A 27,989-nucleotide genomic window follows, 5' to 3' on the forward strand; every position below is an offset into this window, starting at 1 on the left:
TACAGCAGAGAGTACTTCCCTCCCTCCATTTCCTAAAGATGTGGGGCCCCATATAAGACCTATAGGGCCGGGGCGCCCAGGACGCTCAGTAGGCTGAGTCTCACACTGTTGGTTTTCGGCCAGGTCACGATCTCACGATTTCTCACGAGAGTTTGAGTCCTACCTGGGGCTCTGGGCCCACAGACTGGACCCTGCTTGGGATTCTCCCTCTCCCTCCCGCTCTCTCTGCCCCTCCCCCACTCGCGCTGTTTCTCTCTCAGGATAAACAAACTTTTAAAAAATTAATTAAAAAAAAAAGACCCAGAGGGCATTGGGAACAGGAGTTATTTGGCCTCCCTTTGCTGCTAATCACAGGGCTGATGCTTGTAGCACCTAGAGAGAATTTCAAGTGTATGGAAGCCCGGTCTACAGGGACTGAGGCAAGCGAAGCTCCACCAGAGACAGGGTGGCTCTGGCCCAGACTGGCGTCCGCGGGTACAGCTAGGTCATGGGGGGTGGAGGGGCGGGCTTTTAGTGTAAAGGCTCCGCCTAGTTTTCCCTCCTGTTCTCAGAAGTAATGCCCTGTGGATTCCACTAGGAGGCATCCCTGCCGGCTCCTAAAGATTGAACTCTGACCGCGAGGCACCGAATGTTGTTCCACGTCTTAAACACAAGATGGCGGTATATACTGCTGTATGGCCAGGGCCGCGGGCTTGTGAAAAAAAGCGAGCGGAAGGGGGGTGGGAAGTGCTGACTGAAACTGAAATCTATTGGAGTTCTGTGTGAAAACTGATCATGAATATTTTGAATTTTTTTCGTGAGCCAATAATTAGGGAATCCTCCACATTCGACGTATTCCAATTCTCCAATCCTGAGACACCCTGAAAGTCTACCACTTGCCCACCCATCACATCCCTACATCCCGCAAGCCTGGGGTATGACCCAAGGAACCAGCCTGCCTTGCTCTCCACGGATTTGACCTTTAACCTTTCCGTGGCCCCAGAATCACATTCTCCTCAGAACTGAGAATGCCACAGCCCGCAGTTTCATTCGACACGGCCCCAGTGCCGGTGAGCTTTCCCTCACCGCAGCTCTTGAAAGGGTGAGGGCAGAGACGAAACTAAAGTGGCAGGTGGAGATCAAAAAAGGGTGCGGGGAGTAAGCTTGGAAAAGTATGGGAAGATACTGAAGTGAGGAGAAAAGAACAGAACGGAGGAGAAAGGGGGGGTGCCGAGGCGAAGGACGCGCGGAGAAAACACAACGGGGGAAATGAAGGGGGAAGAAAAAATGAGGAGAGAAAAAGGAATGGGGGAGAAGAGGGGGGGAATGAGGAAATACAGAAACGGAGAAAAATAAGGAAAGAAAGGGGGCAAGAAAGAGAAGGAAGAGGGGGCGGAAATGGGTAAAGAAAGAAAAACGGAAAAGAAAAAAAATGAGAGAAAGTGAAGAGAGTGGAGAAAAAGCGCTGAGAGACGGAAAGGCAAATTGAGACGCGAGCCCAGAGAGGGTGAGGGGGCAAGGCAGCGGGAAGCCTGCCGGGGAGCCGGGTATTCCCGGAAGCCCGGGCAGAGATCGCCTCAAATGGGGTTCAGGGAAAAGAGGAGAGAGCCAGTGGGGGAAAGAGGGGAAGAGAAGTGAGAAGAAGGGGACAGAAACCGAGGCGAGTTTGAGCGCGCTTCTGTGAGTTTCGTTCAAGGCTTTCACTGGGCACTCGGTAGAGCGTGCCTGGCACTTCGGACTCTGTGGGGGCAATCGCTCTCTTTGCAGCCCCCACCCACCCCCGCCAGAAACAGGCTTGTGGGGGGCGGCGGTTGAAGGCGGCCACGAGGCAGGCTCGCGGGGAGCGGCGGCGTCTCTCCTGCAGGGGGACCCGTCCTCGGTGGGACGCGGAACGTCTGCCCTCCCGCGGAGCTCTCGAGACCAGAGATCGCTAGTAGATTTATTAACGGAGGATGCGCCCTGAGCGGCGAGAGAGCTCGAGCCCAGGCACCGGGCGCGCGGACGGGGTGGGGAGAGCCGGACCCGGCTCCCGGCAGCGCGGGCGAGGGTGCGGGCGGCCGTGTGAGTGCGAGGGTGCGAGGGCCCTAGGGTGCGGGGGGGGGGGGGGCGGGGGATTGGGGGCAGAAGCCAGCCGGCCGCGGCGGCCGAGCGTTTTCCACCGCCCCCCAACCCCCCGCCCCGCGGGGTAATTTACATGCTATCACAGCCCCGTGCTGACTCCTGGGCATGAGGCTCACCGGCTCACTGGGTCACTCGCTCTCGGCTCCTGCCACCGCTCAGCCGGCACAGCCCAGGGGAGCCCGTGAGCGGGAGAGCCAGCGAGCCGGGGAGGGAGGGAGCGAAGGAGGGAGGGAGCGAGGGCGCGCCCCAGCTCTCCCTCTGCCCTGCCGCCCGCCCTTCCTGCTGCCACAGGTCCGCCGAGCCCCGCTCACACTTGGGAAACTTGGGACTGTGCTAGGGCCGCGGGTGGCACCTAGGGGGAGGGCAGAGGGGGAGGGGAAGAGGAGGAGGAGGAGGAGGAGGAGGAGGAGGAGGAGGAGGAGGAGGAAGAGGAGGAAGTGAGCCCAAGGATCCGCTCAGAGCTGTTTGTCCAGCTGTTTCTTTTCGCACCCGGAGCAGCACAGCCAGGAGGTGGCCGAGCCGAGGGTGGCTGGCTTTAGGTGCTAATTTCCAACTCTTCTCGCAGCTCGTGTTTTCCATACACCCTGGAGTCCCCTCAGGCCAGCCCGGCGGGCGCGCACCTGCCAGCCGACCCTGACCTCGCAGGCCAAGCGGCCCCTGAGTCTGAGAAGATGGCCCAGTCCAAGACCGACTGCCGCTCACCTGTCGGTCTCGACTGCTGTAACTGCTGCCTGGACCTGGCCCACAGGAGCGGGCTCCAGAGCGACAGCAGCGGAGAGAACAACAACCCGGGCAGCCCTACCGTGAACAACTTTCGGCAGCTGCAGGAGAAGCTGATCTTCGAGAACCTCAACACCGACAAGCTCAACAGCATAATGCGGCAGGATTCGCTAGAGCCCGTGCTGCGGGACCCCTGCTACCTGATCAACGAGGGCATCTGCAACCGCAACATCGACCAGACCATGCTGTCCATCCTGCTCTTCTTCCACAGGTGGGTGACTGGGCATACAGATGGGCACGCGGGCCGGGCCAGCGCCAGCCTCTGCCGGACCCTCACCTCTGACAGAAGGCACTACCGGGAAGTTCACAAGGGGCGGGGCGATAAGACTCGTTGCTGATGCTACCTGGAGTCCCGTGGGGCTGAGGGAAGGCCCTGCAGGTGGGAGCCCGATCTTGAAAGGTGCGCGCAGGAGACTTTCCCAGGGAAATGCTGGAGTCCAGAAGGTGGACAGAGCCCCAGATAGGTTGGGGGTAGCTGGCAGCACCCATCCTCAAATGCATACATTTCCACTGCCACTTTGGAGATTCTGTCGCAGAATGCTCTTGGGATCTGAGTTCTACCCTTCTCAAAATATGCAAACTCAGATTGAAATTGCAAGGGCTTTTAAATTACCAAGTGGCCCTGGCTGACCGCGAGGGTAAGCAAAATGTCAAGACAAATTAAGCCCTCTGCTGGTGTGGGGAGAGGGTGGAGAACAAGAAAAATTAGAGATGTGTGAGAATTTTTTGAGACTCTGGATGGGGGTACCCCCACCTCCTCCATGGATTACAGACTTCAATTTCCAATGATGGGCAAAAGCAGCCCCAGAGAGCATCCTAGGACCGGTGGGTGGATGAACCCATATCTTCCCAGGCCTGTGTAGGAGTGTGGGTCATACTTTCTAGAAACCCTGCTGAAGGGCAAGGAAAGAGGGAGAGGGGAGAAACATAATAGGAAGATATAACGTGGCTTCTGCCCTCCATCCAGTCTGAGACACTCTGGTAAGAGTCAGTCTTTAGCGGGGAGACAACTGAGGCAATTTTGAGTCAGGGGAAGCAGGAAACCCAGCCTTAGGCCTGGTGTTCTTAGAACCATTGGGATGGGACACTAGTGTGTGTGTGTGTGTGTGTGTGTGTGTGTGTGTGTGTGTTAGTGCGTGTGTATAGGGGTGGATCTTATTCTCTCAACAACAAAGGTTATATTAAGAGAAAGAGAACCCCGCTGAGATAGACCTGGGTTATGGTACAAATTGTGGCTCTACTTCAGTGTGTGAACCTGGGCAAGTTCCCTGATCACTCTGGCCTCTTAAGGTTCCTTGTAGTTCTGAGATTCCAGGTCATGGGCAGGTGGTATGTTGAGGCCAGGTAATAAGCAATTTTGAGCATCCACAGAATATTTGAATCATTGGGCGGCTTTTCAATGAAGCACACATAGGAAATTTTATAAGCAATTAAGATTGGTAGGAACTGCCCTCACTTGATGCTAAGGACCAGGTTTGCCTCTTCGGCCCAGAAATTCCAGGAGGGGACAAGCAGGGCTGCTGACTTCGCTAAGCATTATCATAACAAGTTGTATTTCTCAGGCATTTTCCATGCCTTCAATTCACTTTCTTATTTATTGTTTCACATTATGCATCAATTTATCTCATTGTCTTGAAGAAACCAGGCCACATGTGGAACAGGTTTCGAGGGAATCTTCCATTTCTGGCCAAAGATTACTTCAAGTGTATTCACACCACAGACAGACTCTGCATCCCTGCGAGCTAAAGCCCTCCGCTCTGTAGGAAATTGGTGGTGGGGGAGGGGTGGCAGAAACACCTGGAAAGAGGGCCTGTAGCATTTGTACTATTTCAACTGGGAGAGAAACTGCCCCAAAATGGCATTGCTGAAGTATAAGAGGGAAAGCTTCCTCAGCTCTTGTTCCTAGGTTCAGGGCCTAAGAGGTCAGACCTATGTGCATGAGGTATGAGGCTGAGAGCCTGAGATCAAAATGTTGGCTTGTGCCATACCTTGGGATGCTTTCTGGTTACCTGGGTTTCTTGAATGGAAAAACCTCCTTTGTCACCTACTCCATTGACACCTGTCTGTTGACTCTTGGTTCTTGGCAAAGCCTGGAAATACTATGGGTTGGGGGTATGGGTGGAGGGAGCAGGGCGAATTGTTAAGAAGGTGTACCTGAGTACCCTGCCTCCTGGAATCAGAGCAACTCAGTGTCCCAAACAGCTGAGTAGCAAACCAGCAAGCCCTCTGGCTTCGGTGAGGCTGGGGAGTGACCTGGTCCTATGGTAATAGCCCTATAGTTCCAGCAGGACAAAGCATTATCTCATCTTCCTTGACCTTTCCTGGGACCTCAGAAATTGGAGATTCTGAGTTTGGTTTAGCTTTTGCCCAGAATGACATGCTCCTTAGCAGAGTAGGAGACCATTACTGTCGGTCGTGGGACTTCTCCTGTATCTGAGCTGGCCAGCCTTCTCCAAAGTGAAAATTTTGTCTTTTCTTACTTCATTTATTCCAGGGTTTCTGTCTTCAAAACTCAGCCATACTTTTTACTTCTGTTCCATTTAATGATTTGATGTTTCAAGTGCCATCATTTTTACTTCTATTCCATTTAATTATTTGATATTTCAAATTCCTGCTTGGGTGTCTTTTTTCTTTTAATTTGTCTACTTTCAAGCCTGCCTCTTCTCCTGGGAGAGAGACTCTCCTGCCTCTTCTGCAGCCTACTCTCCTACTGCAAGGGCCCCTATATTCTAGGGAGGTAGGGCAGGGCACATTCTTCATTTCTATCTGGTTTGTCTGCTTTGATCTGTCCCTGGCTCCTGGGCTTAGCTCTTGGTATCCTTGGAACACAAGGGTGTAAGCAATATGAGGGCAGGGATTCGTTTTACACTCACTTGGTTTTCCCTTGGCTTCCTGTTATATAGCCAGTGCTCATAACCATTGTGTTGTTATGTTGCTGTTGTTTTTTTGTCAAATGACTGCTTAATTATTGGTGTGGTCTTATGTAAAGATTTTACAATTTTAACCTAGTCTTTGGAAAAATACTTACTAATATTTAAGTGGGATTTCTGTTGTTATTTGAGCCACATGCATTAACTCTCATAGCCTGGTAGTTCCAGTGGACCGTGCTGTGTATATACCTACGAATGAGTGGTAACAGGCATGCAGCTTGTTGGTATGTGAAGTTGCCTCTAAAATATTGGGGGGGGTGCCTGGATGGCTCAGTTGGTTAAGTATCTGACTGAATTTCAGCTCAGGTCATGATCTCATGGTTCATGAGTTTGAGCGCCGGGTCAGGCTCTGTACTGGCAGAGCAGAGCCTGCTTGGGATTCTCTGTCTCCCTCTCTCTCTGCCCCTCCCTGACTCGTGCTGTCTCTCTCAAGATAAATAAATAAACTTGAAAAAAATATTGAGTGAGGGAAGATGTGTTTTAAATACCATCCCTTCAATCTTGTGTTAGGTAACTAACAATTATAATAGATTAATAGCTAACATTGATGGAGCATTTACAACAATATATACTAATCTCATTTGATACTTATACCAACCCAATGAAATGGGTACTGTTATCACCCTTTTTGATTTTTAATAAAGGAAATTGAGGCTTGGGAAAATTAAGAAACTTGCCTGATGCCTCACAACAAAGAGCAAAGCCAAAACTCCACCTAAGATCAATCAGACACTAAAGAATTGTCTGCAAAGAAAGAATTGTTAAGCAGAGGTAAATATTAGCCCAGAAACTAATCAAGTGGTTAAAATGTCCTTACTAGGTAGGGTGACAAACCCTCCAATGTGAGGAAACAAGACTTTCAACGCTCAAACTGGGATAGTCCCAGGGAAACTGGGATGGTCGGTCACCCTTTTATTAAGGGACTCTGCCTTACCATTTGAATATACTTCTAAGACTGGAAAACTAAGGAGGCAGATAGAACATACTGGATAAGCAGCTAAAATTTCCAATTTAAATATAGCCTATGAGGGATGCCTGGCTGGCTCAATCCGTAGAGGTGACTCTTGATCTCAGGGTCATGAGTTCAAGCCTTACGTTGTTGGGGCGTGGAGCCTACTTTAAAAAAAATGTAAGTAAAAAAAAAAATGTAAATAGGGGCGCCTGGGTGGCTCAGTAAGTTGAACATCTGACTTCGGCTCAGGTCATGATCTCACAGTTCATGAGTTCAAGTCCTGAGTTGGGCTCTGTGCTGACAGTTTGGAGCCTGAACCTGCTTAGGATTCTGTGTCTCCCTCTCTCTTTGCCCCTCCCCTGCTCACACTCTGTGTGTGTGTCTCTCTCTCAAAAATAAATAAACATTAAAAAAATTGTAAATAAAACAAAATAAAATAAATGTAGCCTATGAAAAAAACCTTGCAAAGTTGAAATTCGAGGGGCCTTAACTGATTGGTAAGGTGTGGCAAGCTGGTGTGAGAGCTTTTGCCATAGTCTATTATTGCTGTTGTTATAACCTCAAATTTTATTTCTAAGAATTTATTCAAAACTTCTTAATCGACTGTTCTGCCTTTGGTCCCCAAGCACACTTGCCCATTGTGGTCTGAGACACTCTGAATCTGAGTTTGCTTCCAGATCTAAAAGTCCTAGGAGTCTACCTTTAAGCTTCTAGCTGGCAACAACTAGTTCCCACACTCAGATGCTTAGAAAGTAATAAAGAGCAAAAATGTTGAATGGCTTTGTGTGTGCTAATTTATTTCACTTTCCCTATTGAGTTGATATATAGCAGTAAGGGGAAAGATGGAGATTCAGAGAGCAGGTTTCCAAGAAAAATTTGCATAAAAATTATTTGTGCTTCTCTAAGTAGGTCTTAGTACTAATGATTTCATAAGTGTATATTCCTGGATTTGACTTCTGAGGGCGTAGCCACTTACATGGTGTGATTTGAGGGGCAAAATGACTCCCCTGCCTGTCTGCTGTCATGTCCAAATTCATACTCTAAAATTCAGTTCTATGACTGTGTACCATCTAAAACCGAACCCCTCTCCCGTGGCACCAGTGGTATGCAGAACCACACCGTGAGAAACCCTGAATTAGAGATTGCAACCTTTGTCAACTAATTTGCCATTTGATTTTGAGGATGGAGGTTTTTTGGTTTTGGTGGGTTTTTTGTTTTTTTTTGTTTTTTTTGGTTTTTTTGTTTTTTTTGTTTTGTTTTGTTTTGTTTTTTTGTTTTTGCTATGGAGAGGTTTTGGGTTTCCCTGTGGTTAAGCCTGTCATTCTTTGCCTTTGTGATTTTTTGCCTTTGGTATCAAGCTTCGAAAGTCCTTCCCTAGCCCAAGGTTATTTAAAATAACTATTTCTTGGGGCGCCTGGGTGGCTCAGTTGGTTAAGCGGCCAACTTCGGCTCAGGTCATGATCTCGCGGTCCATGAGTTCGAGCCCCGTGTCGGGCTCTGTGCTGACAGCTGGGAGCCTGGAGCCTATTTCCGATTCTGTGTCTCCCTCTCTCTGACCCTCCCCCATTCATGCTACGTCTCTCTCTGTCTCAAAAATAAATAAACGTTAAAAAAAATAAAGTAAAATAACTATTTCCTGAGTGCCTAGTGGTCTGACAAAGAATAGGCACTATTGGATTAAGGAACATTCCCTGTTAAAAATGCAAATGCATTTGCAAACTTAACATTTATGGTTTGGATGCCTCATGAAAATCTCAACATGTAAGTAATTGTCTTTTTCTTGAAGCACAGATGTGAATTCCATGTGCTAAGAGGCTTTCGCCGGTATATGTATATGACATGCGTATGTCATATGTATATATGATGTGTGTGTATTTTATGTATGCATATAAAGTATATAAGTAGTATATACATATATTACAGTAAGATGTATGTAACATAACATTTGCCATTTTAAGCATTTTAAGTATACAATTCAGTGACATTAGAACCATTTTTAAGTATACAATTCAGTGGCATTAAAGGCATTCACAATGTTGTGCAACCATCACTGCTATCCATTTCCTGAATTTTGTGATCATCCCAAACAGAAACTCCATACCTATTAAACAATAACTCCCCATTCTCTCCTCCCGTCAGCCCCTGGTCACTTCTATTCTACTTTCTGTCTCTATGAATTTGCCTGCTCTAGATATTTTACATAAGTGGACTCATACAACATGTGGCTTTTTGTGTCCAGCTTCTTTCACTTAGCATAATGTTTTCAAGGTTCACCCATGTGGTGGCATGTAACAGTACTTCATTCCTTCTTAATGACTGAATAATATTCCATTGTGTGGGTAAACTACATTTCGTTTAACCATTCATCTGTCCACAGACATTTGGATTGTCTCCACCTGTTGGCTATGGTGAAATATGCTGCTAGTAACATGGGTAGGCAGGTATCTTTTTTTCTTTTTTTTTTCTTTTTTTTTTTTAGAGAGAGAGAGAGTACACACACATGGGGGAGGGGCAGAGAGAGAGAGGGAGAGAGAGAATCTTAAGCAAGTTCCACGCCCAGCACAGAGCCTGACATGGGACTGGATCTCATGACAGTGAGATCATGACCTGAGCCGAAATGAAGAGTCAGAAGCTTAACCGACTGACCCATCCAGGTGCCCCTATGGGTATCTTTTTGAGTCCCTTTTTTCAATTCTTTGGGGTCTAGACACATAGAAGTGGGATTGCCCAGGTCCTCTCCTCAGAGTCCAGACAAATGTAGTGATTCTATGAAATGAGGAAACATCTGTTTCTTTGAGGACAACACCCCCTTCCTGAGTCAGCTGCTAGTGAACACCATGAAAAGAAAGCTAAAAAGTTTAATGAAGTTGGGAATGCAACCTGGTGCAGCCACTCTGGAAAACAGTATGGAAGTTGCTCAAAAAACTAAAAATAGAACTACTCTGTGACCCAGCAATTGCACTACTAGGCATTTATCCAAGGGATACAGGTGTGCTGTTTCAAAGGGACACATGCACCCCCATGTTTATAGCGCACTATCAACAATAGCCAAAGTATGGAAAGAGCCCAAATGTCCATAGATGGATGAATGGATAAAGAAGATGTGGATATATCATATATATATATATATATATATATATATATATATACACACACACAAATATATATCATATATACATATATATTGTATATTGTGTATATATATATATATACACACAATGGAGTATTTCTCGGCAATCAAAAAGAATGAAATCTTGCCATTTGCAACTATGTGGATGGAACTGGAGGGTATTATGCTAAGTGAAATTAGTCAGTCAGAGAAAGACAAAAATCATATGACTTCATTCATATGAGGACTTTAAGAGACAAAACAGATGAACATAAAGGAAGGGAAACAAAAATAATATAAAAACAGGGAGGGGGACAAAACAGAAGAGACTCATAAATATGGAGAACAAACTGAGGGTTACGGAAGGGGTTGTGGGAGGGGGTATGGGATAAATGGGTAAGGGGCACTAAGGAATCTACTCCTGAAATCATTGTTACACTATATGCTAACTAATTTGGATGTAAATTTAAAAAAAATAAAAAATTAAATTAAAGAAATAAAAAAAGAAAAGTAAAAAAGAAAAAGAAAAACACAGCCATTTCCCACCTTGATGGGTCCTCTGGCCGATACGTACTCATGTCCAAATCCTGTCACCAAATGGACATCCAGAAAAAAAAAAAGAAAAAAAAGAAAGAGAAGAGTGGGCAAGGCTTCAGCAGCTTCTTATCGTTTCTAAAGAAAGGAGTATGGAAAAGTTCAAGTTTTTTCTTTTTTCTGTATTCAAGCCTATAAGCACAAAATGAATTACAGAAGACTAACGATTTGAGACCTGACTGCTATGGCCTGTATTGTGTCCTCCCAAATTTAACTCCCAATGTGACAGTGGTTAGAGATGTGGCCTCTGCAAGATAGGTTTAGCTAAAAGTGGCTTCATGAGAGTGGGGCTCTCCCAATGGCATCAAGGTCCTTCTAAGGAAAGGAAGAGACTCCACAGTTCTCTCTTGACTAGATGAAGACACAGTGAAAAAGTGGCTATCAGCAGAAGAGAGCTCTCACCAGGATCCAGCTGGCTAGTATCTTGAATTTGGACCTCCAACTTTTAACTATGAGAAATCACTGCCTATGGTTGAGGCCACCCAGTCTATAGTATTATATTATAGCACCAGGGCCGACTAAGCTACTTCCACATACATTAGCAAACAAAATGGGTTAGAGAATCACTTCAAAGTAACCCTTGTACTTTATTATCCCTCAGTAAAGCTTAATTTAAGTGTATTTAGCAAGAAAATAAAATGAAAAAAGCCTCCAGTAATTCAGTACATGTACCCTAGGTTCACCAGTTTTACTGTTAACATTTCTTCCATATTAACAAAAATAAAAAAAATTCTTTAAAAAAAGTTTAATGAAGTGATGGACATAGAAGCTTTATAGGGAAAATGATATGGTCTTGGGATGCTCATGAATTAGTGAGTCCCTTTCATAAATGTCCAGGGTCTACCATACCTTTTAAAAGAGTCACATGTGACATCATTAATTATCATTGACTTCTTTGTGTGGATTTATTTACCAGACCTTCTTTGAGGGAGGCAACTGACTGGAAGGAAGGCTCTATGGGAATGAAGCATGGGAAAGCCAAGTTTGGAGAAGAGAGGTAGGGAGACAAGGCTGGAATCCACAGAAGGTTTGCTGCAGCCCAGGGCTCTGGGTAGCATGAGAGCTGAAGAGGTGAAGGTGGAAGGTTTGTGCTCATAAAGACAAATAGTAAGAACAGAGCACAAATTTCACCTACGCCTCCAGTTTGCCAGGAATGGACCCATGTGAGTGAGCCCACCCCTCAGAAAATAACTCTTCCAGGGTGACCTTATTTTCCCTCCCTGCCTGAAGAGAAGGTTAATACTCCTGCTTATATTTGCACATCCAGATAAACTAACAAGCTCTCGATTCCAGGTAGAGTGTTGGCTCCTTTCCATAACAGGTCCTGAAGGCCAGGGAGTCTGGATAAATGGAGATGGATGCGCCTGGCCAGTACTTGCCCCCGACCTTGTGGGGCCGGGTGAGAGGAGTGAGGCCAGCCTTGTCTGCACCTGGCGGTGGCCGTTGCACTGTGTTTGCTCATCACGATGCTGCTCCTACCTGAACTTTCTCCTCTTATTTAAGGCATCCCTCAAGATAACTACAAAGCCAAAATTTGTCATGGGTGGTTGAGTTTACATAATAAATTGGTCGGTGTCATGCAAAATAGACTCTTGAGCTCCAGAGAAGCCAACATGCCAAGTGGGACTAAAGTTTGGGCACATTTGGTGGGGCACTCTGTGTGCTCAGTGCACTCAAGGGAAGGCATTCCATGACCACAGGGGTCAAAAAGACAAAATTTCCCTTTTAGATGAAGCCACAGTAACAGCCCGGGACATGCTGTGCCATCCCAGTGCCTGCAATAATGGGACAAGGATTAGGCCTTTGCTGCAAGACCACAGCTTTTGGCAGAGCAGGCCCTCCATAGAACCCTGTGGGCTAATGGAAGCCCCATGAAGTCCAGAAGGCTAGATCTTAGCCTCAAAAAAAGGTTTGATGAGGAGTCTTGGCAGGGGCTTATGGAGGCCCCTATCGACCGTGCCGAAATTCATCTGGGCTAAGGAATCAGAGTGGGCATAAGACAGGGGTCTGTGAGAGTAGAAAGCAGACTTTTCCAAATGCTAATCCAGGCAGCAGGGAATCTTATCAGTGGGCAAGTCGAATTCACTTGTACCTTCTAGCTGGAGATCCCTGCCTTAAAGTAACTATTGCCCTTTCGGGAACAGGTGTGAGATCCTAGCCAGCCAGTATAGGAGACCGAATGGGAAGCTTCCCATGGTGCAGACACTAGCCCAAGGAGAAACAAGAGCTGGAAGCAGGCTTGATCAGTGATGCCCCAGGCTACGCTATCAGCCTTCCTCTCCTGGGAGCCGCTTTCCTCAGATAGGCCCAGCTTAAAATCAGGGCCCTGCCTGTGGACAAAGCCCCACAGGGACCTTCCTCATCCTTTCTCGAAGGAAGAATTTAGTCACAAAATAGGCTTGGGTATTCAACCCACTTCCTCTTGTCTTCTCTTCAGGGGAGATGTAGAGCAGCTGCTCACAGCTTAGGGGTCTGGCCAGGATTTCTGTCAGAGCTGTCTAGGCCATTGATTGGCCATGCCTGCTATCCCTGAGGAAGAAGGGGGTGAGAAGTGATAAGAAGAGAAGTGGTTCCAATGGCTCCTTGCTGGCTTCCTCCACATATACACACCACCCCTCGACCACCCTCCCTCACCTCGCATAGCCTCACTCCCAGACTAAGTTGGGCCTAGGCCAGCCTGAGGGCCCTGACTCATATCTCCCATAGTGCCTTATGTAACAGAACCAGGTTACTGAGGCATCAAGCTTCTGCTTGCTCAGTGGCAGGCTTCCCTGAGGCCAGGCATTCAGAAGCCTGCTGGGGGTCTACAGAGCTCAATCATATTTCCAGGGGAAAAGCCTACTCTCCCTGTAGTGTCAGGCAAGCAGTCTTCTCAGAGGCAACCAGGTTGCAAAGGTGATCCAGCCTGAGTCCCCGCACTCAGCAGCAAATGTAAGCAGGCAGGTGAGCTGCTGTGGGCTTAGTGTGGTTTGGGGCATTCGGCGGTGGGGGCAGGAGGGGGGCAAGGAGGGCAACTTCTTCTATTACCTGATCCTATGCTGCTTAAGAGACAGCCTGGTGCATCTGGAGGGGCCCCAGAACAGGTCTTAGAAGTCCCTCTTCCTTTTGTATCTGCTTGTTGGTTCAGGGGCTGCTCTGGGACCCCATGCAGAAAAGGGTTTACTATAAGCTGGAGGAGCTGTTTAAAAGAAGGCCAATTCCCAGTATAGTCTTCATGAAGCCTTAGAGTCCCCAGGCTGGCCTGAATTCACAATGATTCTTAGCTTTCTTCCTGGTCTATTCAGAAAATTACATTACCAGCTTGCTGCAACTGAGCCCCCAGCGAAATCAGGCTTACCAGATTCGCTGACATATTTCTTTAATAAGCTCATTTGACTATCTACAACACAGAATAGCCCAATCAATCTAAAATTCCATTGGCTCAAAGTTTGTGACTAAACCAATAGTTCCTCTTCTGCTCTTCCCCAGTGTTTGCCTGAGCCCGCCCCACTGTGCTGCCAGCCGGTAAGTGGCTCACAGGCTGAGAGTAGTTGGGGACACTGCTCTCTGGTTAGAGAAAAAGAGGAAGAAATGGAGAAACAATGTAAAAAGAAAAGTGGTGTGGGAATTACCAGTAGACATGTTATATCCAAAGCTCAGATTCATGAATCCTCAGACAAACTCAAGACCATCATCTCAGGGCTCAGGAGAGCTCCCTGAAGTTTCCCAGATCACGGCCAGAATCTAGTCAATGTTGGGGAGTGTGAGGTTGAGGTGCAGAATTTCTTTTTCTTGAGAGCCCTCCCAGGCTTTGAGCCCTTTGCTTGTCCCTATCCCCCTGCCCTTCCAGTTTAGAGTCCATTGCAGTAAAAACAAAGCCAAACAAAACAAAACATAACAAAGACGAAAACAACAACAAGGAAAGAATAAGAAAAGCCCTGCTCTGTTTTAAGGCAACATACTTGGCCGGCCCAGGTACACAGAGAAATGAATGATGGCAGCACCTCATTCGGCCTTGGACTGAGTGACCAAGCATCTCAGTCAATCAGTTCATCATTTACTGACCAAGGGCCCACTTTTACCGAGCACCCACTGTGGATTTATTGAGTGCTTACCCTGCCTAGCACTGAAGAAGAGCTGGAAGGAGGAAGAGGCTAGGATGGGGCCTGGGGAGCTAAGAGTAGAGGAGTAGAGTAGCTGTCCCGAAGGCCTTCAGGGGAACAAAGCAGTTCCACTAGAGCAACTCAGGCCCAGCAGGGACTCCTGCTCCTTGACGGAAAGGCCTTAAACTTGCTGCGCCCTGGTTCTGCAGGTCTGGAACTTGGGTGGTGCCGAAGCAAACTAGGAAGGGAGAGTCTCTGTATGGTGGTGGCTTCCAGCAGGGCCTTAAGAATGGTTTGGCTTTGGCATGATGGGAAGCAGCTACAGTGCTCCCTGGTTGGGACAGGGGAGGGGAGCCTTGCCAGTCCAGTGGGGATCGTGGGTAGGAAGGGGCTGGCCTGGAGTGGGGACAGCAGCCAAGAACACTTTCCATTCTTCCTACACTGAAACCCAGAGTCTCCAAGCTTCAGGAACTAGAGGAAGGCCAACTCTGGCCCTCCTCTCCTTGCTCCTCTTGACTCTAGGTGAGCTGGTCCCTAGCACTCTCTCCTCAGGGACCTGGGCTAGCCCTGGTAGGTTAGGGCCTCTAGGGCCTGAAGAAAGCTCACTGGGACCAGGTGGGTTGAGCTTGGGAGTACAGTCGAAGGTGAGCACCAGAGGACCCAGGGGGGTGTGCGGCTTCATATCTCAGCACCCCTGGCCTTGATCTCCACCAATCCCCTTCTGAGGTGGGTAACAGAACCAGGGACATGTCAAGGTGCTGCCATGAGAATATATACACAGTTTGCCCAAGTGTCTTTGGAAAAAAGTTGCTAGCCTTAAAAAGTTGCTAGTTTTAGCCTTATATGCACCTTGGTCAAATCCTTCTTTCCCGGATGCCCTACCAAAGAAGGTCCTGGGGTAAAGCTGAGAAAGGAGGGAAGCCTCAAGCTGATAGGAAAGGGATAGCAAAGGGAACCAGCTTCAAGTCACCTGGGGAAGGAGAGTGCTACTTATGGTCAGCACTCTGCCCTTGCTTTCTGGGACCCTCTCCCCCAACTAGTATGCTGGGCACTCGTGCTCACACCCTTTCCCACCAGTGCCCTGGAGAACTCACATTTAAATTTATGAGCATGTTTGGTCAGCAACAAGTATTTTCTGTACACCTTCCATGTGCCAGGCTCACTGTTAGGCACTGGGAATAGAATGGGAAACTCACAACAAGAGACATGGTCACAGCCATCATAGAATAATCAGCAGAGTAGGAGAGATAGACAACAACCAAACAGTCACATTAATGGATGTGTATTTACAAACTAAGTAAGTGCCAAGAGGGAAAAGGAACGAGCTTTTGACAGAGAATATAACAACGGAGCAGACAAGGCTTCCTGAGGAAGTGATACTGAGTTAAAGAAATGAATCTCTAATACTGAAATCATCAGACCCAGTCTAATTCTAATGAGCAGATCCGGGCCAAATGAGACATTTTTATTTATTTTTTTTTAATTTTTTTTTTTTTTTATTTATTTTTGGGACAGAGAGAGACAGAGCATGAACGGGGGAGGGGCAGAGAGAGAGAGGGAGACACAGAATCGGAAACAGGCTCCAGGCTCCGAGCCATCAGCCCAGAGCCTGACGCGGGGCTCGAACTCACGGACCGCGAGATCGTGACCTGGCTGAAGTCGGACGCTTAACCGACTGCGCCACCCAGGCGCCCCTATTTTTTTTTTAATTTTTAAAATTTTTTTAATGTTTATTTTTGAGACAGAGAGAGACGGATCATGAACAGGGGAGGGGCAGAAAGAGAGGGAGACACAGAATCTGAAGCAGGCTCCAGGCTCTGAGCTGTCAGCACAGAGCCCAACGGAGGGCTCAAACTCACAGACTGTGAGATCATTACCTGAGCCGAAGTCAGATGCTTAACTGACTGAGCCACCCAGGTGCCCCCAAATGAGACATTTTAAAACAGAGGACTTAGTAAAGACCCACTGAAGTCATACCACTAGGTAGCTGCTCACACCCTTGGAAATATCTCTAAGCCATGAGTAGCTGGCAGGTCCAAAAGAGGAGGACTAATATTCTGACAAGAGGAAGAGATGAGTTTGAAGCACACGGGGCAACTAGTACTTAATGTCATCCTTTGCTAAAAATAGTCCATGACAGTATGGAAATGTGTAAAGGCTGGCCCTGGGGACCTGTGATAAAGTGAGTATAGCCTGTGGGGAGGAAAATTTGGTTTTGTAAATTATTTACTATAAAGAAAAGAGAAAGGGGAGGGTTATCTGGGTTTTCTTTTCTCTTTGTGGGCTTCCTTCTGAGTTATGAATGCTCCTCATTGTACAGAGGCAGTGGGGCACAGAGCTTCAGGCTGTACTCCTTTCTGGAGCCTGAGGTGTAAATTTTCTGGGCTGCAAATGTCAGATATTTGTCCAGGCTGAAAAACAACTTGAAAACAGAGGGGAAGGGGGGCTGCACCTTGGAGAGGGGCAAAGACATTGATCAAGGGGCTCCAAGGAGCTTTCACTGGAGAGAGGTGGTCCCACCATAATGGCAAGGCAGGTAACAGTCAAGAGCTTGGCACGATCCAAGGGAATCTAATTGTGAAGGGTCCAGATAAGGCCACTGAGACTTATTTAGCCAATGGGAGGTAAACTTGGTACTTCAAGGAGCGGTGGGGCAGAGCTATAGGAACTAAGATGATGATTGATCTAAGAGGAGTTTGAGGGTGGAGGGGAGGGTGGTGAAGAGAGAGAAGAGTGGTTGATCTTCAAATATAAGAAAAGTCACAACTCAGAGATGGTGACTAGCTGCTTCCAAGCCACACTAGGAACAGAACAAGAGGAAACAGGCCTCTACTGTAGCATGAAGAATTGAGATTAGATAATAGGAAGAACTTCCTGACTACAAGCATTCAGAGAAGCTAAATGAAAGTACCATGGGATGTTATAATACTTTGTAAATGTGGGGAAGGTGGTGACGGTAGAAATAAAGAACTGGGTAAAGGTGTAAGAGGAGCTGGTTTATAAGGACCATGGACAGAAGGGGACAGACAGGCAAAGGAGTCAGAAGCAGGTACTCAGAAGGAAAAGCAAAGTGCATGTGTGGCATATGAAAAAAAGTGTTTGCATGAAAATACTTGCATAATAAAAATGTCTATGAAATTTCCATTGGAGGCCAGTCATTAAACCTAGCACATACCTCCCAGGCCTGGAATGGCGTGGGGGTATGGACTCAAGAGCGGTTAGGGCACCTTTCCCCATGCCTCCTTCTCATCTCTTAGTCAAATTAGCTTCAGTGGGGGGGGGCACCCATTTTCCACCATCTTACAGTTTTGGGGAGCACCCCTGTGCTGGGAGCATTGGTATAAGACTGCCCACCCCAGGTGGAAGAAGAGGATTTCTTCTTCCTCTCACACAAAGAAGATTAGACACAAGGGACACAGTGGCAGCCAACAAACCAGGCAGAATCCTTGTGGCAGGAAACTTACAATCTAGTGGTAGAGACAGACATTAAATAATAATTACACAAATAAATGTATCATACAATTGGTCATAATGAAGGAAAGGTGCAGGAAGCTACAAGAACACAAGCTAAGGGGGCTTCCTCTAGGATTAGAAAGTCTGAAAAAAGAAGTCACCTTGTTAAAACTTTGAGCACTGCATGTACCCCTCTATGAGCAATTCTTGCCCCAAATCATTAGCGAGGAAAGGCAAAATGAACCCAGTCACTACGATGCCCTAAGACATGGATTTTGAAGTTCCTCTGGCTCACTGAAGCCTTCATATAGAAGCAAACCCCAAGGACATTTTCTCATTGCCAAGATCAAGCAGTCTTGATTTAGGCAGAGTGATTCTCTAAAGGCTGTAATAGTCTATCAGCCGAAAATCAGGATCAGGAAGACTTTGAAGAGCTCACTTGCCAGATGAACAGGATGAAGGTCAGTGAAACAAATAAAGAATTAACACACTGAAAATTATACTTGAAATTGGCCCCCAGAAATGGCCATGTCTCCAAAATGCTGTGTTTTTACTCTCCTATTCAAACGTAGGAGACATATTATATCATATTCTAGTAGTAGCTGCGAAGCGTACCCAGGGCTGTTGAGTCCTGGGGAGTCAGGATCCTAGAGAATCAGGATCCTACTCTGCTTTTCCCTGTCCCTCTACCAGAAGAGTGGGAGGTGCTGGCCATTGTAGGGGAGCTGGGATGGGCTTCTCCACCCTCGAAAGACCCTGAAGGGGACACCAAGAAGCAGAGAACATTAGCCACCATGTGCTCATGAAGCACAGGGGCTTCACATCTGATAAACTACCGTTGGCAGATTCTGCAACCTTGGCAAGTGACTTCCCTGGACCTCAGTTTCCTCATCTAAAGAATGGGGGAGTGTGGTTGGAAAGGTTAAGTGAGAGGGTGCTCCCAGGAAGCATTCAGTTCATTACATTAGGCAAATCTTCTGTGGAACCAGAACAAAACCTTCTCTGATTTGCCTTCCTCTCTCACCAGTCCACTCACTGACCCCTCCCCTCACTCCATCAATCACACACCCTCTCCTGCCCAGAGCCAGGTAACACCTGCAACCCAGTCTGGCAAGCTTTCTCCCTGTCAAGGCTTGCTCTCTGAACCTTCTTCATTCACACTCAGGTATAAATGACTGAGAAGGCTTTTGGCTTTCTTCCTTCCTGGGAGGGTGGCAGTACGCAGGGCAAGCTTTTGAGATTTTTACCAGAGATCAAAACCCACAGAAGCATGAGAACACTCTACTGGCATTGCTAACAAATGAAAAAGGGTTTCAGAGGGCAGTGAAGATGGGGATGGACTACCTCTTCAAGACCTTGAGCCTCCCCCTTCCCAGAGTTGGGGGCCAGCACCTTCTGCCTCCACATACATCTTAGACACAGACTCAGAGGCTCAAAACTAGTAGGGCTTTCGCAGCCATTTGGTCTGATCCCCTCCCATTACAGATGAGGAAACTGAGGCCCAGAATAGGCTGCGTACCTGCCCCAAAACAAACAGCCAATTAGTGACCAGCTGAAAAGAGAAACCATGTCTCCTGATTCTCTGACCCAATGGTCTTCCGACTTCTCGTCTCTAGACGGCCGTGCACATCCCATCCCAGTAGGTACACAACATCTCCATGCCAGGAGACCAGCTTTGGGTCCACCTGATGCCAAAAAAGGTGTTTTTTTATTTGATTTTATTTAATAGAATCGACCAGTGGTTTGGGTGTTATGGAGCCCCAGCCCTGGAATCCTGCTTCTGCTCAGGTTGGGGCTGCTTGCCACAGCCACAGTCATGCAAGGGGGACAGAAAGGCCTGCTGTTCATGTTGGAAAAGAAATCAGTTGCTGAAACATTGGTCTTTTTCAAAGTTCCAACCACAGGGGCTGGCTGGCAGAGCCGCCGTCTGGGCTCCCCCCGGAGGATCCGGCCCTCCCCTTCAGTCTGGGAGTTAGTTTAGGAAGCTGGCCCGGCCTTCGGCCTTCGCAGAAGATCCAGAGGGCAGGGCTCACCCCAGGAGCTCCAGCCTTCCCTCAGAGCCTAGGAGCCCCCAAGGCACTCAGGGCCAGGAACTTCCTCCTGCCTCCACAGCCCAGCCAGCTCAGGCTGGCCCTGAGGCTCCCAGAGCACTTTTCTTTTGAGCTGGGAAAGAGCTTCCAGTTGCTCCCACCCTAGCCCAGCAGTGACAGAGGGAGCTAGAGAAGGAGAGAGCAATTGAGAGAGACACAGAAGGAGAAAGGGAGAGAGGGAGGAAGGAAGGGAGGGAGGAAGGGGAGAGAGACAGAGACAGAGACAGAGAAAGGGAACCAACCCCTGCCAGGCAATCGAGGCTTTCCTGGGCAGCAGTGAGATGAAAGGGGAAAGGCTAGAGGAGCCCCAGCTCGTGGAGGAGCCCCAGCTTGGGGAGGACCCTGAACTCGTGGAGGAGGCACAGTTCCTGGAGGAGCTACAGCTCGAGGTGGTGGAAAGTGGGTCAGATTTAGATCCAGAAGATCTGGGTTCCAGTCCCGACTTTGCCACCAATCTGATGCTTGAGCTCGAGTAAGTAACTCCCTGCCCTCCTGGGGGCTGCTACTTTCCCTACTGACAAAATGGGGGAGGGGAGAGCCTCTTCCACTCAGATATTCAGGAAAACGCCTCTAAACTCCTGATGTGCATGGATGGGATATACAGACACTTGACTAAGTCATTGGACCCCTGAATGTTAGAATGGTGTGGTTGGGGAGAAGGAGTTCACGGGAACAAGAAGAGGGAAGGAGAAGGTGGTAAGTGTGTAAAGAGTCATGACCTTAAGAGGGAGTCCAGATTAGTAGAACATTAGGGTTGATTTTCAAAACTCAAAGGATGATGGGCTTGGAATGAGTTAGTAAGGAGAACTAGGATGTTAGGGGGTGTGGTCAATGTACTGTTGCTAACAAGCCTCTCTGCTAAATATCTCCCAGTGGCCCCTTAAGCCCCAAAACTCAGGTACTCAATCCAGAATGCATTTTTTTAGTTCTTCGTGTGTGTCTTTGTGAAGATTCTCAATTGAATCAGGGGTATTTTCAGGTCTTGGATGTTCACATCTAGATCTAAAAAAAAGCCTAAGAAGAGAGACTAGAATGACCCCTTGTCTTAGAAACCTGCTTTCTTGGTAAATCCCCCAATTTCACCAGACCTACAGCTGCATGACTCAGGCAGGGCCCTTTGAGAATTTGACAAACATTATATATAGCTACTCTCCCCCCACTAATGCACAGATGAGCTACCATAAAACCAATCTGCTTGGTGAGTATTAGTGTTTGGTACATTGCACTGCATTCAGAGTCTTTCAAAGTTGGTCATCCCTCCCCGGGTTGTGTGGTGAGAGTCTATAAGTCATAGTAGGTGACATCTCACTAACCAGAGAGCTCCTAGCAAGGCCAGGCATGAGAGCACAGGGCTCTCTCCCTATGTGGCAGGTCATCTCCGATGTCCTCTGCCAACCATGTTCCCACCAGCATCTCCACTGCTGGGAAGCTGCAATGGGGAGATTGAGTAGAAGAGAAACACCCCCACACACACACCTGTCCAGACACCTGCTCACTGCCCTAGTGCCCTCATCCTCACCAGCACACGCCCTGCTCCCTTGCTATTAGTCCTCATTCTTCTTGGCTCAGTACCTTCAACAATCATTTCTTGCCACTCAGTCAGTCATAGATCCCTGAGATCGGAAGGCATATTGGAATTCCTACAAGAAACAGTGCTGCAGTATAGGCTCTATGGTCTTCCTTGGTACCTTAGGGGCTGCTGGAAGGAGAGAGGAAGAAAGGGAGGAGAGGTCTGAGGAGAAAGGAGGAGAGGCCAGGTAGAGGGTAGAAGGTGAATTTGAGGGAGGGAAGGGGAGGAGGAGAGAGTTTAGAGGACAGAAAGAAAGAGGGGAGGTAGATTGTGCCATCCCCAGACCAAGTAGAGGTTAATTAACCCCTCCAAAGAAACAAGGTCACAAATAAGAATCTACCGGTATCCTTTCAAGTTGTAGGGTTTGGGTCCTCACCTGGCTTGCTTTTCCTCACCACAGGGTTTTCAAACTCAGCTCCTCTGAACTGGAAGGCGTCTCCCCTTGGGTGGTGGAAGTTAAGAGGCTCTGGGCGCCCCGGGAGCCGCCAGGAGCCAGGAGCCGAGTGGGCGGGGCTTCCAGCCTAGGAGCAGTTTTGCTGCTCTAAGGGCTTTGTATCCAGAGACCCTGAGAGTGTCCAGGTTAGATTGGGGGTAGGGGGTGGTGAGGGACGGGGCGGGGGGGGGATTATTATCTGTTTAATAACAACAACAAAAGTTGTAACACTCCAGCAGAAACAGGAATCTCTAGTAAAGCATCCCCAAGGGGTCGACACCCTGCCTGGGCTTGAAGGAATCTCAGCCCTGATTTTTAGAAAGTCCTGGGGTTTAGCCAATATGGGCGCACATCTTTCTGGCCCGCAGCAGGCTTTGGCCCCTCCTTTCGTGTCCCTGCTCCAGGCCTCCTTCTATCTCCCAACGACCACCCGAGGAGCAGAGGGCCGGTGGCTGGCTTCCGAGCTAGGGGCACCACGTGTCCCCAGCTCCCAGCCAGAGGTTGCTGGGGCATGTGTGAGCACCAGGCCGCACTGGCAGGCTACTGATGTGGGCTTGGGGCACTCCGCCAATGCAGCCCCTGGGGCCAAGGCTGAAGAAGTCCACTCCAGGGAGGGCACTGTCCGAGGTAAGTGAGGTCTAGTGTGGAATTCTCAGCAGGGGAAATAGCTCGAGGGAAGGAGCACTTGATTGAGAATAAGGGCCCTGTGTTCTTTCGCAAACTCGAAAACTGGAACCTTGGCTGGGGCTGGCCCCTGAAAGGGGAAAACTAATAAAAGGCCTGGGCCCTAGCCCTAAGAGGAAGGCACAAGGGAGGCAGGCTCAGGAAAGGTATTCCGGGCCAGGCGGGAATTCTAAAGCCCTGCCTGCTTTACATTGGAGGAGGATAAAGCCTTGCCTGTTGGCGGTGGGGACCATCTGCGGGCACTATACAGAGAGTACTGTTTCCCCAAGCATGGTAAATGTATGCTGGTGGTAAGCAAAATGATTTTAGGTGTTACATGGACTACTTTGTTTTTCTATTTGTATAGCTATTTATTTATTTGACATGTTGTGGGGGAGGGGATGTGTCTAACACATACACTGTTTGATCTCAAAAATGTTCCTGAGGTGAAAGCATTTTTCACAAGTGAATCTGCTTATTTTAGAGAAAATATTAAATAAATGACTATACTAGCAGTACTCAGATGTGGCTAATATTTTTTTAATGTTTATTTGTTTATGAAATAGGGAGAAAACAAGCTAGGGAAGGGCAGAGAGAGAGGGAGACAGAGGATCTGAAGTGGGCTCCACGCTGACGGCACAGAGCCCAATAACGGGGCTCGAACTCATGACCGTGAGATCGTGACCTGAGCCAAAGTCAGACACTTAACCGACTGAGCCACCCAGGTGCCCCGCATGTGGCTAATATCTTGACAGTGGTAAGCAAATCACTGCATTTGGGACCCTACTACCACACTGTGTTAGCAGAGGCGGGAAAGAGGAGGAGGAGGATAATGAGAGCCATACTGTATGGTTTGAGATCATCTCATCCATGTACACCTAGCTTGAAGGCCTCCTGTGACAGCCCTATTCCAAGTGTAAGAACACCCTGCTATTTTTATACCCCCAGTGTCCTGCGCTGCCCCATGACACTCAACACTCCAGATTACCAGCAGGCCTTCGCCTTGCTCCAGGGCACTGTCTCTACCACACCCCCACACACAGGGTGGGGAGAATGCCGCTGGAAAGTTGGTGGGGCTGTCCTCACCACCTTCCAGCGATTTCTTCTCAGCATTGTTCGCGGGCAAATTCAACTCAAATGTAAGGAGGTATTTCCAGGAAGCAAGTCAAGGAGGTTACAGTCTTTCTCAGAATGCACAAAGCCACAGCAGGACAGGAAATAAGTGACTGTGGCAAGCGACATGGACTTGTGCTGATTTCTGGACAGATTCGGACAAGATTTGGTGGGAAATTTGTATAAAATCAAACTGTAGAAGAGGGTTCCTGTTTCTGCTGGGAGTTTGTGATGGGCTCTGGGTAAATAAGTTTGGCCCACTTCCTCCTTCCCTTGCCCTGAGACAGGGAACATGCCCTGTTTCCTCCCAGGGCTCACCTTGCAGATAATGGGGATGAGCCCTGGAAGAGAAGCAGAAAGGTGGTCTCCTGCCATCAAGCTAGGATGCACCTCAGGAGCCTTACATCTCTTTCCTGTGTTGTTTGGTCTCTGGAACTGTCTTTAGCAAAAGGGCCAAGTAGAGACAGCTGAGCAGCCAATACCTCCAAGAGAGGAAATACCATCAATATCCTTTGGTGGTAAATCTGCTGTTAAACAACCTTTGCTTTCTGAGACTGTTCCTCCTAAATTCTGACCTCCATCTTTCTTTTCTTTTTTTTTAAGTTTATTTATTTATTTTGAGAGAGACAGAGAGAGCAAGAGTGGGGAGGGACAGAGAAAGAGGGAGAATCTCAAGCAGGTTCCCTGTGCTGTCAAGCGCAGAGCCTGATGCGGGACCCATCTCAGGAACCTTGAGATCATGACCTGAGCCTAAATCAAGAGTCGGACGCTTAACCAACTGAGCCACCCAGACGTCCCCGACCTCCAGCTTTTTTATACACCACTTAATATGCTTTAATGGTAGTTATTCTGCACCTTGTCAGCCCTCTTTTCCAAGTTAGCGATATCTATTTTTTCAAAGACTTTGAACCACCTTGTATTTCTCTATCCTTTAGACCATCTCCAAATTCTCCACTTAGATTTCATTCTGTCCTCTGTAACAGTTGAGAATGTAACAGGCACACCTTTGCCTTTAGCCAACCCCCCCCCATCTCTCCTCCGACCAGTGACACACATTTGGAAGATGGCAAGATAGGAAAGGAGCAGAATTAACTGGACTACAGAGGACCCAACTGCCTGCCCTAACCCCTTGAGCTAGCTGTCCAACAGGAGACTGGAGCAGTGTAGGGTTTCATTAGTGCCTGATGGCCATAGAGTAGAAAAGGGAGATGACCTCATAGTTCCTACCTGTTTCTTTCCTATTTAGAGCATCCAGGATGCTTGTTTCTTAATGATATTAAATTGTGTGCTAACGATTCATTGCCACCTCTGTCTTTAGCTGCCATACCCACGTAGCCACATTCTTTGATCTGGGTAGAGTCACATTTTGATTTACTCCTATATTCATTATGCATTTTGTGGAATATCCGCAGCAGTCACTGAATCCCACATTGCCCGCCCTCCACCTTCTAGCTAGTCTCTGGGAACTCAAGAATGCAGGGTCTCTTTGACACCAGTCTGAATTGAGCATAAACAAGGAAGATTCTTGCAAAAATAAATTATCCGCTTGTAAATGTATTCCAAATACAATCATGGTTGAATTTCACATGGCGGGGGTAACCTCGGACATGGCAGTGGATAATCCAAAAAAAAGGGTAATCTTTTTTTTTTTTAAATCATGTATAGCCAGCTTTGAAACTGTGCTATGGGTCTAATTTTTTCCCCCAGTAGTTCTTCCTTCCTCATTATTTGGGTTGAAATAAAAGTGAGCTTGTGTCCCTGTAGGTATATAGGAACTAGAAGGAGAATGTGAGTGTAAGGAGAAGGTGAGCTGAGACCAAGCACTGCCGTGGACATTTCACAAAGTGGAAAAAGACACCCAGAAATGCTTGGGAGTTGGCTTTCAGTCACACAGATGTCATTTCTGGGTGTCTTTGGAACCTGTCTTATGGTTGTTTATGCCATGGACTCGTCCAGGAAGTTCTAAGGGGCCTGTCCACTGGCACCTGGTTTGACTCGGGGAGAGACAGGGCCAGGTTGCTGATAGGAAATCATAGTTCCCTTCTCCCTCTTCATTGCAGCCTGATGGCTATGTCACTGTGCCTGGTCGGGTCATCTGACCCATGCAAGTCTGAGGGAGGTGGTGCAATTCATCTGAGGAAATCGTGTCTGAGACAGGAAGGGGCACGGCAACCTCTTCAGCCAAGGATTTATGTATCTGTCACAGGAGGGAAGTGTGAGCTGAAAAATGACTCCCAGACGTGCTAGAATTGGAAGAGGCTGTGCTGCTACCTTTCACCGTCAGTAGTGTATTCATTCGGAATCTACCTCAGGAGGCTGGCATCCTGGCCCTTCCTCCCTTCCTCGAGTCCATCCTCCTCCCTCCCTTGCTCCTCTCTGGCTCAGCACACACTTAAGAAAATATCAGAGCTGGCCAGGTGTACCCTGCCAGGGGCCAAGCTGTAGGTGAAGGGCAGAGAGGCTCATGCTGCTTTTTGCAAGGCAGTTAGGCTGAGACCCTGGAACCAGCCGCAACAGCCATGTTGCCATGGCTGGCCCTGTGGCAATCTGGGTGAATGCGGCTGCCCCAGTCTCTACCGCCCACGAGAGGCAGGGGGTGCACAGTGGCTCACTCTGTCGGGCTATAGCTAGACTTCATACTTGCTGTCTTTGTGAATGATCTTTGCATTTTTGCCTGCCATGCCTATCTTGGCTATGGGCCCTCTGTTGGAGCCTGGTTCTGTGTCTTTGCTCCATATCCCTTCCCCTGATGTGAGGCTGCCAGACGGCTCCCTTGGCAACCTCATTAGGCTCCCGTGTGTCTCTGGAGAATCTCAGCTGGGCGGCAGCACTCCATCTTTAGAGCTCTAGTTGTCCAGATGGCTTCTAACCTCTCCAGTGCAAAGGGACCACAGTAAATTCCAACCCAGCTGTCTTTCAGAGCACCCATTCCACTCAGGTCTGTGGCACTAGTGGAGACAGACTCCTGGCCTCCAGGTGCAGTGCTTTGTGCATTCCTTCCTTATTCTTTGTCTCCAGGGCTGGGGCTTGGCCAAGGGAGCACATATCCCCTCCCACTCCCACCCCACCACAGACAAAGAACTAATGACTGTTTTCATGCTCCCCAGGAAGCAAGGGGTGGGTCCTGCCAGGCCTTGGAGCCCAGTAGGGAAGGTGAATGGCATCTTGGCTCCAGACCTCACCAGCACATGGTCCCTGCATTAAGTGGGCAGAGATGGGTATGAATTCTGGGGAAGGGCCTCAGTCTGGAGAGGAGATTGTGTCTCCCTTGTTGTAAACCTAGTTGTCAAATCAGAAACATTTTCGACTGGGACAGAGGAAGCAGACACATCTTTCAGAAGACAGCAAACTGGGTAGGATTGGTCTTTGACACTGTCTTGTCTTCCCCAATCCCCCTTCTAGCACAGGCTCCCTCAAACTATCCTCAGCTGCTGAGGGCTGTCAGAACTTTCCAACCTCCTGACCTCTGAGCCATCTATCCCCCTAGGGGAGACCTGCTTTCTGCTACTGCTAATGTGATGAAATGAATCCTGCTAAGGTATAAACAGTTGGTAGTAGCTGAATGTGCTTTCCCTTCCCAAGTCACGATTCTGTTTAAACCTGGATCTTCCACAGAGCGCCTAGGTGGCTTAGTTGGTTGAGCGTCCAAATCTTGATTTCAGCTCAGGTCATGATCCCAGGGTCGTGGGATTGAGCCCCGTGTCAGGCACCACACTGAGTGTGGAGCCTGCTTAGGATCCTCTCTCTCTCTCTCTCTCTCTCTCTCTCTCTCTCTCTCTCTCCCTCCCCCTCTGCCCCTCTCCCCTGTTTGTGCTCTCTCTCTCTCTCTCTCCCTCCCTTCCTCCCTCTCTCTCTCTCTCTCAAATAGAAAAAAAAAAAACCTGGACCTTCCAATGGAGTAAGCAAAGTGAGAACTGCAAGCTTAGCTGTGGGCTGATGGAACTGACCTTTTTGGGAAAATTTGTTCTGACCTCTAGCCCCTCAAATCATACAAAGCAGGCAGCCACCTTCTCCACCTATGTATAAGGCCATCCCTTGGGGATGTGGTTACCTTTCACAGAGGTAACTGGAAGACTCCTGGCTGTGCCCCAACTCCACCCACACTGAAGCCCAGACACAA

The 27,989-nt window shown here is 48.3% G+C and overlaps 1 protein-coding gene across 1 annotated transcript in view; it reads left to right on the forward strand.

Moving 5' to 3' along the window:
- Nucleotides 1-2,236: 2,236 nt before the first annotated feature.
- TSC22D3 (TSC22 domain family member 3) overlaps nt 2,237-27,989 on the forward strand; it is a 62,244-nt gene continuing 36,491 nt past the window's right edge. The window contains exons 1-2 of the mRNA XM_081792456.1: nt 2,237-2,391; nt 2,666-3,091. Coding sequence (XP_081648582.1) covers nt 2,772-3,091 — 320 coding nt within the window. The 5' untranslated portion in view covers nt 2,237-2,391; nt 2,666-2,771. The remainder of the gene's footprint in view (nt 2,392-2,665; nt 3,092-27,989) is intronic.

The sequence above is a fragment of the Panthera onca genome, chromosome X (genome assembly GCF_046562875.1).
Source record: "Panthera onca isolate mPanOnc1 chromosome X, mPanOnc1 haplotype 2, whole genome shotgun sequence".
Lineage (NCBI taxonomy): Eukaryota > Metazoa > Chordata > Mammalia > Carnivora > Felidae > Panthera > Panthera onca.